General features: G+C 41.0%; 1 protein-coding gene across 1 annotated transcript; it reads left to right on the forward strand. All coding sequences in view use genetic code 12, as the record gives it.

Annotated features, from left to right (window-relative positions):
• Positions 1-3,979: 3,979 nt before the first annotated feature.
• On the forward strand, positions 3,980-12,271 carry CAS4 (Cas4p). The gene has a single exon (XM_064917436.1). It carries the CDS (start codon positions 4,121-4,123, stop codon positions 11,996-11,998), a length of 7,878 nt encoding a protein of 2,625 aa, XP_064773875.1. The 5' UTR covers positions 3,980-4,120; the 3' UTR covers positions 11,999-12,271.
• Positions 12,272-12,463: the final 192 nt, after the last annotated feature.

Raw genomic sequence — 12,463 nt, forward strand, 5'->3', positions numbered from 1 at the left:
TGGTTGCAAAAGAATAGTGAAAAATCGTAAATCGTCGTTTGATGAATAATTCTGTTTGTATAGATGACCTGCATATGGTCCAACAAAACACGACATTATGAGACATTAACGACTCAGTTATTGGATGCATGTTGGTGTAGATAAAATGTCGTCATACAATTGGATATTCTATGTATCACGTGACTTTCTATAATTTGATTGGAGTAGATGTAATTATCCACATTTGCAAGGGGAATTTCTTCGAAGAAGAAATTATTGCTCAATAGATGCAATTTAGAGAGAACATTTAGACAGATAGTAACTAATCAAATTTCAGATGGAATTATATATATCTTTTAGAATGTATTTATCGTGTCTTGTCTAAAAAAAGGTTAAACTGCGTGCATATGGTACAACTGACAGTAAACTTGACATATCCTGCATAAACATATCAGATTCCAGTTGATTGCAACCAGTCTCGTAAGAGAAGGTATAGATGGCACTTCAAAGCTTGAGGTTAGCTCTTAGGAGGAAAAGGGAGACTATTTCCTGTTGATGATCGAGTTCACGCCTTGTCACCGGGAATGACGAATTCTGAGATCAGAATCATAGGAAAAACTCCCTACGATGTTACATTGTTTCCACCACAGTGCCCTACGGGTCGCTATGTGGAAATGAAGCGGGTACCAGGGATAATATAGTGACAGGTATCTCACGACTACTTTGTGGAGAGGACCCACACTAGGGCAAAGAGAAACGGAAAGGCGTAGAGAACTCGATAACGAAGGACGTTGCCCCATTCCAAAAATAGCACCCCCAATATAGATATATTATCTTACCGGAAAAATGTTTCAGTATGCCTCGCATGATCGTATTCTGGATTTGCAACGTTAACATAGAAGAGAGGGAAACACGCATACGACTAAAGGTAAAGAAAACGTACAGAGATTCTATCAACCTGTCACCTGCAAGTTGGATGTCAGCGGCCATATATTTGACACGCATCCTCTACATCGCATCGTAATTGACTGATACACTTCATCTTCAATCATCATGGATCATCATGTAATATGTCATTGGGACATACGCAAATCAGTAAAAATATTCCCTATTGTCCCAAAACGTAAATTGCTGCTGAAGCCATTAGCCCACAATGCAGCCACTTTTGCATGAGGATGTTTCGTGGGGGCGGGTACTCGGAAAGAGGTCAAGAAGTGATATGATACGATCGGCTTGGGACTTAGCTGGTATGTGAGGAGCGGCTAGTATCTTGGAGGTGTAGGAAATGTGCATTCTACGGAGTTATGTCGTCTCGCTGTTGATGTCTGCCGTCGCCGTAAACACAGCGAGGAGTTAGTACCAGAGAGGGAGACGCTAAATACTGAAAAGTGTTGAAATGGTGAAGGGTCCAGTTCAACACAGGGTGCTGGAGAACGTTTCGCTGCAGCGGGTCCATGTACGAACGATATCCATTATTTTCTTCGCTGTCGAAACTATAAAACTATAAAACCCTGATAACCTGACAGTGGATTTAAAGGGTCTAGCGGGTGCAATGCGATTGGGCGGAACTCAGTGGAGATTAGGGCTTTCTTTTAGGGAGAAAAATAGGGAGACATGCGCGTACTAAAATATCTGTAACATTCCTCTAACCGTTGTGACTAGCAACGGTATGAATCGAGATGTTCATTCATTGAAGAAATAATGGTGAAATTATTGTGATTTCTTGTTTTTACTACTGAGCATTTCAAAGTTGGTCCAGAACCCTGGGCCCCTACATGACTACTTTGATATGGAGCGTCCAGGCGTGTATTTTCCAGTGAAACCCACCGTGGTTCGCGTATGTAAATATATAATATATCACGTCTAAAATCTGGGCCACCCCGCGGTGGTAGCAGCATTCTCCACTAAAAACGTCTGTACCGACGTGTAAACCGTCGCTAATTTTCTAGACTGCCCCCACAAGTTCTTACGAAGCGGTCACACTTGGTTGGTTCGCCCATGTCTGGTTCTTCATTGTCTGTGGATCTCTTCCTTTTATTTTTGGATTCTCTAGTTATTTAATTAGGTTTATTACGCCTTCTTGATGCTACTCGTAACCCCATTTAAAATTTCAGCCTGATCGTCCTATTTGTTCTTTTTCGATTTGTTAAATGTTGTTAGAATATTAGGTTTAATTAATATATACGACTCTGTTCCACTTAGCAGCACCGTCAAAATCCACCCACTCAGCCCAGAAATACGATACGAACCTCACCATTTGAATCATATGTAGCATATAGCAAATATACCACGAACTTGTTCAGGATAAACTTGCCAATCTTCATTAAGCATCCATTTCAAGTCAGTTTCATTATAGTTCCACACAAACTGATTTCGTCCATAGAGACGGATTTCTCCAGAGACGGATTTCTTCTACAGAGGTCTCTAATTCCTCGCCCCTTCCTGTTGGCCTAACAAGTAGCGTTACTCACTACTCTTCTACTCTTCTACTCACTACTCACTACTCACTACTCACTACTCATACTCAGTGCTTACTACTCGCACTAAAAACTTCCTTTCTCAGTGCCCTAATTCCAGTGACTCCTGTCGTACTCCCAGTACCACCCAGCGACACCCAACGACACCCAACGACACCTGGCGACACCTGGCGACAACTAGCGACACCTAGCGACAGCTAGCGACAGCTACTGACACGCTCTCCTGCCCCCAATCTCGTTTTTCTACCATTTCCCTTAGCGAGACACACACTTTTGTTAGGGATATTTTTTTGGCTGCTTAATTTACTTGTTATATTTGTTTCTCTTTCTCTTTCTCTTCTTCTTTCTGATTACGTTTCATCTACTTTAGTTCTTTTTATTGATTTGTCTATTCCCAAGTCTCCTATTCATCCTGGACCATACCCACCAAAACCCCCCGATTTGTCCATTCAACTCGGATCAAGCGTCGTTCATCTCCCGCCATGATCGAAATCCCCGACTTGGACGAGTTGTCTGGTTATCCAGATCAGAATAACCATCTTCGCCAGAATCAGCTACAACACCAGCCATACCAGCAATACCACCATCAGGATGAGTTATTCAACCGATCGCACAATTCCGATCCAGAGAATCAGGATTTCTACCAACAATCAACTCCTCACAGTGGCCCTGAAGCATACACCGATGTTCCTTTGGTTTCTCCTACATTTACTACCAGCGATGGTATCGCCAGAGATCCAGATTATACAGAAGTGGCTGATCCTTTAGTGTACGAGGAAGAAACCATATTGGATTCTCCAGAAGCTGTAGAAAAAGACGAAGAGGAAGTTGCAATTCTCGATGATCTCCACAAAGTATCAGTCAATAACAACAATAATCATAGTTCAAGCCATCAACATCATCAAAATCATCAAATTCCACATAACATAATAGGCCGCGACCACGAATATATAGAATCCCCCCTTTCGCCAGATTTTGATAACCCATACAAGAACACAACCGTTTTTTTAGTAGATCCTCCATCAATTGGAGCTGTTCAACCGCATCGAATCCACGTTAACCACCACGATGATTCAACAGTTAGTAATTCCGTAACAAACCATTCAGAATACAGTTTGCCTATATCCTTCAATCCCAATGTTGAGTCGAAAATTTCATTAGCTTTATCCAGCGGCTTATTTGATACCAATCCAAATTATGGACAGACCAACCCAAATGAAAATCAATACATAGAAGGTGCCCCTCAAGAGTATCTTTCTGAAGATCCGTCACAACAGTATTCCACTCAAACAGATTCAGACAACCAACAGTACACCGTAGAACAGTACGAACAAGTAGTGGATGAAATGCAGCATCAGGACTCAGCAGCCAATGGCGAAACACAGAGAACACATATTTTCGTGCCAAATGGAAATAGTAATCAAATCAACACAGAATTCAAACTTCAAGATCCACCTTCAATACAAAGTAACGCTTTTCATTACAACGCACGCAGCATAAACCAGAGCCTTAGTCAAAATTCTGAACTTCAAAATGAGTCAGTCATCACAGGAACCACTAAATTATCATTGTCCCAACAACTTGCATCTCCAGTATCACAAATCGCTATTCATGACCACACGGAACCTTCTCCTCAACTTCCTCCACCACTTTCTTCAACTTCAATGCAGAGGCTTACGCTTTCTAATGGCGAAGAATTCTCAAGCATTAGAAGAGGTCTAGCTACAGACCTGAAAACGCCTGCTGAGTACACACTTCATATAATTTTTACTCAGTTCGTGAGACATGCTGAAAGAAAGCTCAATTTGTGTCTAGATTACCCGTTAGATGAAGAACCACCAATTATAGATCTCTTGGCTGAAGGGGTAGACACACAGTTCGACAAAATCGTTGCATCCCTCGGTTATATTGCTCGCAGAAAGCCAAAACCAGTTATCGATAGTGTAATGTTTTGGAGAAAATCGAAGTCTGAAGTGGCATCTATGGCTGCCTCTGAAGTGGAAAGAACACTTGTAACCGCCAAAGTAAACTTGATGAAGGCAAATAATACCCTCAATGGCTCCGGGAACGCACCTATCAGTCCTACTAATCCTGGAATTGCTAAAAATTCTAATTCAGCGAGCCGCTCAAAGCGTAGTTTAAGTTTAATAAGAACGAAGAGCTTTTCCAAAGTGTCGCATAGACGGAACCAATCGACTTCTGCTGCAGTGCCAACATATAGTAATGGATCTGGCTCCGTATCTGCAACACTGCTGCGTTCACTGCTGTTCGAGAATGAATTCATTCGTCAGAAGAACTACTATGATGAACAGATCGCACTGGCTAGGGAGACAGCAATCCACGCTGACAGAAAATCATTAGCTTCAATCTACATCCTTTGTCGAGTTTTAATAGAAGTCGTTAAGCAAACGTCCTACGAAGTGATGGGTGAAGACCTTGAAGACAAACTTGAGGAAATCGTTTATACCCAAATGAAGACGACGGATCCTATAAGTATGAGTCAATCACTAGTAAGAGCTGCAAACTGGAATTTGTTTGCTCAATTATTAGGGTTTATGTCTGAAAAGCGATTCCTTAGCGTCAGTGATCGATTCATTGCCGATTTAGAGAAAGTACCAGTTCTTATTAAAATAGAAGAGGAACCGAAATTACATCTTCTAATTAGTGGTATGCGGTACTTAAAGCTTACAAATTATCCTTTGGACGTTTTCGAAGAGAGCGCCGAATTTATCCAGTCTCTCGCTAAGTTCTTTGACAAGTCCCAGAACGAGACCATAATCTATGCATACTGTGAGGTACTTAGCAGTTTAGTACTTCCTTTGGCTAATATATTAACGGCCGAAACAAATCATCCAACATGGGTAGAGGGAATAGAGAAGATCTTCTATAAAGCATATCAAATTTGGAGGATGGCGACAAAAAATGTGGGATCTTCGAACGGATTAAGTAGTACCCTGGCTATTTCGAATGCGTCAACATCTACTTTGAACTCAAATGGACAGTCTTTGAACCCTATAGCATTTGCCAATAATGGATGGGCTTATTCATTGCATTTAATGACTTCTGCCTTGTCAGTTTCAAGAAAAGATCTCTTTGCTGAGGTGTGGTTCAAAGTGATTGAAGACAACAGCTTCAAGCTCAAATCTAAGGTGGATGTTGACGATAAGATGACATTTGTTGTCTGCATGGCCCGTTTACTTTGGGTGTACATCTATAGACTCCCAGACACATTGAATAATACAATCAAGAAGCTCGACAACTTATTCCAAATTGTTCTCTTTAGTTCCACGAACAACAAGAAGAATCAATGGATAACGTCTGACACCTTACTTCTTTCGTCCCTTGTCGAGTTGCTCAGAATAGTTGGATTCAATCACTTGAACTATGTATTGGATAACGTATTGATCAAAATCTTGAAATTAAGTTTCAACGGCTCTTCATTGGAAAATTTGTCTGCGGAAAAGTTAATATTGACTGTGAGAAGTTATTTAGCAATTTTGGAGGACTATGAATTGGGAAGAAAGCCAGCGTTTCCTACTGACGAGGTTTTCAACGAGCGTATATACAACAGTGATAGAAATTACACCCATCCTGCTTCAAATGGTACCGCTACATCGACTCCAACCACATCTGGTAACGCAAGATCCGCAAATCATTCAAGAACATCTAACCACAATTCAGAAGGGACAAGGAATCATATCCGTCTAAATGAATTTATGTTTATAGCAAAAAACTCCAATAATTCACAGTCTCATGAAGAGATCTGCAAGACGTTTGCATCACTCCTCAAAGTTCTTGACAATCAATACGGTTCCGAAGCGTGGTCTTCAGAAAGCAGTGCCCTGACCACTACTAGTAACGGAGGAAGCTCTAAATCACAATCACTGCCCTTTTCATTCCATTTTGGAATTGATTTCAACTACCAAATGACCAAGAACCTCAACATTGAGCTTTTTGCTACCCTTATTGATGCTATTCCATGGACGATGGTTCCTTTGCCGGGTGAACAGATTTCAACTTCCGGAATTTCTTTTAAGCAAGTTGTAGAGATACTCACTCGTAACGCAATTCACACCGATTCCAGGGTGTCCGTTGCAGCTATTAAAGCGCTTAAGAAACTTGCATCACGTAAGAACCCAAGCAGTCTTATTGCAATCTTTGCAAAAATTGCATTCCAGTTCACAGACAAACCAGGCCCCAGCTACAATTCGACTTATCTTAACTCTGCAGAGTTTAATAGATTATTAAAGATTTATGTCGACCTACTTAATTGCTGGTTAAAGCAATTTCAGGATATTATTGCCAACAAAGCCAATGATTCATCCTTAACTCACCCTCTTTCTCAGGATGACGAGTCAATGAAGCGCGACGTTCTCAACGACTTATACCAGATTAATCACAAGAATGAGGACTTGCTGAATCTGGCGGATGCAAATGGAGTGAACGGAAGTTCAAAGCTCAAACCGAGTGATGAGCTTGAATGGAAAACTATTATAACTGTGATAGAGGAAGTCGAAGGAAATGGCTTATTTTTCTTATGCTCTCAAGACTCAAAGACTAGACACTACGGTATCACTATCCTCAAACTTGTCGAACACTTCGATCAGGCAATTTACAGTATTACAGATGTATCCGAAAAAGATGATGAAATTATCACAGGCGGAGAGCAATCCAAGAAACACTCAAGAAACTCTTCAAAATTCGCAGCAGATGTGGGCACGAGGTTGATACATATATTAGAAGATATTGACTTTTTAGAGTTAATCAAGCCATACAGAAAAGAACTTTCTGTTCCAGAGCGTAGTAGGCTTTCCAAACTCAAGAATAGGAAGCATATTATTGCTAGACTTGCAGAATCCGATTATGGCATTGACCTGACAATCTGGTTCCGTCTCTATCCTAAACTCCTCGATATATTTTTTGAAAAGTGTCCAATGCCTGTGGCGATGTGTCGACTGATAGTTTGTGTCAACCTTGTGCAGATGCATGAGCTAGTACTTGAGTATTCTGATAGCTATAAGTCGTATACATCATCTATTTTTTCGCGTTCCTCTACAAATGTTCCACCTGAAGTACTAGTGAACCAATGGAAGCTCTATTTGATTTTTGCCTGCTGTTCCCTTACCACCACCAATGAGCAGAAGATTTCGTTTCCTACTCAGCCAACACATGGCCGTAAAAGGTCAATGCAGATGTTCATTCAGCACCAGAAAATCACAAGTGCTAAATCCGTATTCAGAATGGTTTTACCACTTTTGAAGTCTCAACAGCAAATGGTGAGAGATGCTGTGATATCTGGATTGAGCTGTATCAATATCAATATCTTTAGAACTCTCTTGGAGAATGTTCCATCCAGTGTAAACGACTGGGAAATTGATAGAAGGAGAGATGCTTCTGAAGATCGTTTGCGCGTTGAAGTGGTGCATATTTTGTACAACATTACATTGCGTTTCCAGAACAATGAATTCATCTACAAGGATGAGTGGATGATAGCTAATCTTGTCTCAATCGTGAAAAATGCGAAGTCATTCTTATCACTTCCTGCAACTCAGACAGATATAGAATTTCAGCGTCTCAGACGCTTCTTTTGTGGCCTTCTTGAGAATGTCTTTAATTCGTTAAATGAAGTATCCGATTTGAACAAGTGGCTCCCATTCGAAGCTAGAATTGGATGCTTTAACTACTTGAAGGAGTGGTGTGGATACGGTGACTCAAGCTACATAGCTGAAGATCGGTATAACGCAATGGTGAAACACGTTGCTCACCAGAAGGAAGTCACATCCGCTGCAGCAATTCTTGAAGTTGAACGTAAATCATTGCAATTTGCCGCCTTAAGCTGTATGGCCGTATTGTGTTCGGGGCATATAAAACAACAGATTCAGGTTCCAGGAAAGTTAGCAGTCATGTCGTTCGACATTCCTTCTCTAATGAATTGGATTCATGCCTTATTTGCTTCCGAAAATGACAGAGCTCATGATACCGGAAAGCTTGCACTCCGAAACATATTAACGCTTAATTTGGATAATCCAGAAATCTACGAGGAAGTGATTAAAGAGTGCTATACATCTCAAGAGAGCTTGAAGACGACTGAAAGTTATTTTACGATATTTGTGGATATATTCTTGAAGTCTGAAGCGGAGTCTGAGCATTTGAGCAGAACTCCATATGATTTGCTTTGTCTTGCTAATTTCCTCGTTGGCCACGATAATTATGAAGTGCGTTTTGCAGCCATGAAATTGGTAAAGTTTTTGGAGCAGAAGACATTAAACAGCTCAACGACCGCGGACAAGTTTGCGAAATCAGTTTGTAGCAAGACAAAAGTGGTGTACAAGAAGGCATTGTACGACATTTCAGCCCACCTAGCTACCTTACAGCCCGATGGTGCCTTTATCAGGATCAGTTATATGACAAAATACTTTAACCTTGTTGGAAATAGCTCCAGAAGAGACATTTTGCTGTGTTTGCTTCCATGGGTTCAAACAGTTGTGTTGACATACGAAGAGCAAACCGAAGAGGCAACAGAAAAGAAGGAAACGGCTAGGGGCTACTCATTTGGAAATGAAAAGCAATTGGATCAGCCATCGCTAATGGTGTTAACGAATCTTTTTGAAATTACTGTTAAATTTAGCTCCAAGATCTCCAACGAAGTTGAAGCCCTTTGGGTTGCTTTAGGTAGTAACTCCAGCAATTTCGATAAGACTATTGACTTCATCATGAGCAATTGTTTGGAAAGAAAGAACCCCATGTTTGTAGAGTATGCAAGGCAGATTATCGACTACCTAGCATATTCACAGCCTGATCCATTGAATGTTATCGACAAGTTTATCGAAAATTTGCAACCCAAACTTATGGTTCCTCCCCAACCCAAGTCTGTATCTAGCAATCAATCTGGAGCTGCTGAAACGCCAACAACGCTTACTCCTTCACCATCAGGTGCTGGAAATATAAGCGCGTCGCCAGGTACTATATCGCCAGATTTTCCTTATATTGCTGACATTTCCCAAATCATTCTGTACAATGAGAAGGATGCTGCCTTTTCAGTTGGTCAGATTTCTATGATTTTCCTTGTTGACCTTCTAAATGTCAGCAACGATCGGATGACAGAGAAACTTCCTCTTTTACTTCAAGTTGCATTCTCTTTACTTGATCACTACATGTTCATCGTTCAAGAACAGGCCGGCGCACTATTAATTCATTTGATACATTCATTGGCACCAAACGAGAAAAAATCAGCAGAGACCATTGAAACTTTGCGCCAAAGGGATCATTTTAAGTATTTGTGGGTGTATGATGATCTCAACAATGACAAGAAAGGAGCTAGGACACCAAAGAATATGGATCTTCTCACCCGTAATATTTTGGAGATTTTCTCGAACGTGGCTCCTACTCTTCAAGATGATTGGAGTCGTGTGTCCCTTAACTGGGCAACAACATGTGCCGTCAGACATATTGCTTGTCGGTCATTTCAAATCTTCCGTTCTTTGCTTTCTTTCTTGGATCAAAGTATGCTCAAGGATATGTTGCATAGATTATCCAATACCATCTCAGATGAGACATTAGATATCCAAGGATTTGCAATGCAAATTCTTATGACCTTGAATGCAATTACCGCCGAGTTAGACTCTGAGAAGCTCATCGATTTCCCACAATTATTTTGGTCCAGTGTTGCTTGTCTAAGCACTATTCACGAACAAGAGTTTATTGAAGTCCTTTCTACTATGAATAAGTTTGTTTCGAAGATTGATTTAGACGCCCCAGACACAGTTTCTTGCTTGATCTCAACTTTCCCACCAAAGTGGGAAGGCAAATTTGAAGGTCTTCAACAAATAGTGTTGGTTGGATTGCGTTCGTCCACTGCATGGGAGCCTTCGATTAAATTTCTAGACAAATTGAACACCCTTAAAGATAGTGAAATTATTGGTATGGGAGACTCTAGATTACTTCTGTCGATCCTTGTCAATATGCCACGTTTCCTCCACGCTCTTGACCAAAAGTTCATCTCACCCGAAGTTGAACTGACAGCTACAGCTATAAGTAAATTGGCTGAAAATTCAGGAAAGATTTCTCTTTCAAGAATACTTGGCTCGTTAGCTAAGAACAGATTTAGATCGAAGAAGGACTTCTTAGTACAAACTGTTTCCACAATAAAGGACTTGTTTTTCCCAGAGTTTGAAGCACAATCTTTGGTTTTGTTGTTAGGATTGCTCTCTAACAAGATTTCTTGGGTAAAGCTTGAGACTATGAGCATGTTAAAGCATATATTCCCATTGGTGGACTTACAGAGAGACGAATTTGTTGGTGTAGGAGCTGATTTAATTTCGCCATTATTGCGTCTCTTATTGACAGACTATGCAGAGCCTGCATTAGAAGTATTGGATGAAGCAGTAATTATTTCAGGATCCCAATTAGACAGAGATGTCTTAAGGATGAGCTTAGGTAATACATCGATGAAGAAAGAGTACGAAAAGACAGCTACTTTATTTGGTATACCGGATGAGAATGGTTGGGCAATTCCGATGCCAGCAGTGACAGCCGCAAGTACCCGAAACAATGTTCACGCCGTGTTTTCAACTTGCGCAGTTCCAGCCCTTGTTGATGATGAGTCCGACGTTCAGATGAAAGATGAAGAGATCCAATTCCATCTGGAAGACTACTATGCTCCACCAGCTCTTGATTATGGTGATTCAGTATCGGTAACGGTTGAAGAACCAGATGGATCTTTGAGCAATGTTTGGGCCGCTTTGGATGACTTTGACTCTTTCTTTACGAAAGATACGGAGACCAATGGGGTAGTACAAGTCTCTGGAGCCCTTTTATCTGGACGTCGTGAACCAGGTGGGCACGTTCATAGTGCTTCTGTGGACACCAAGTACAGTAGCATCAGTGAAATTCTGGTCCCAATGGACTCAGCTCCTAATGTGTACGATAAGAAGGTTTCGGTAATTTTGAATCGGAGTTTGGCTAGGACACAGTCCAACTCGTCGTTTAAGACGAGTTTGGCTGATTCCATTGGTGCCTCAAACTATGGCAACCAAGCCACTTCTATTATGGCTAAGCGCTCATACATTCCATTCAGAAATAGTAGGATCACTGCAAAGGGCAAGAATGAGACTTTCTCTACCCCAATTATTCCTCTGTCGCCAAATTTTGATCCTGTGATTACTCCAACTGCGTTCAAAACTCCCAACGTAAGTACTCCATCGACATTAACTTATACCGATACTAGCTCATCACCAATTGGAGTTGGTTCTTCCGAGTCTCTCCAAGGAACCATCGGATATGAGAGTTCCACAAGACTTGAGCAATTACTCGGAGGAAGCAAAAAGCGTGGGAAAAAGGTAACTAAGCTCTCCCCTAATGCATCAAGTGCAAGCATTTCTCCTGACTTGCAGCAGACAAGACATAATATCTGGAAGCCCAACAGCAAGGGTAGTCTCAACGCAGCAACCACACTCAGCACACCACCAGCCACAGCACAGAATCCTACCGCCACTACACCGAAGGCGAAGGATAAGAAGAGGAATTCCCAAAAATTTAGATAAAGAATAGTGTAGTATAGAAACGACCAATGCATATTGTATCAATATAGACGGCCAGCAGCCGAGTAGTACGTCGCATCTAAAGTTGAGTTGCTTAAGAGAGAAACACGAAAATTCCAATATCCAAAACTCACGGGGAGGTATCGCTTTCAATAGCCCTCTGAATAAATTAGGCCAAACTCTATTCGAAATCAATACCATATAAATGACATATTTGCACCCAAAAGTACCAGCTTATAAGCCCAGCACAATATACAGGACATAATATTCACAGAAAAAAAATTCAAGAATCACATTTTCCGGCATACAACTCATAGTGCCCAAAAGAGAACAAACTTTTTTGAATGCACACTACCGTTTATTTCCGGGATTTTCGAGGGGTGTTCCTGTCATGTGACTTTAAAGTTATCTGTTATAGCCTTATATAGCCTTATACTAGTGCAGCTAACAAAGATAACACTGTAAGGA

Source organism: Scheffersomyces xylosifermentans, assembly GCF_036884685.1.
Source record: "Scheffersomyces xylosifermentans strain CBS 12540 chromosome Unknown RJT20scaffold_5, whole genome shotgun sequence".
NCBI lineage: Eukaryota > Fungi > Ascomycota > Pichiomycetes > Serinales > Debaryomycetaceae > Scheffersomyces > Scheffersomyces xylosifermentans.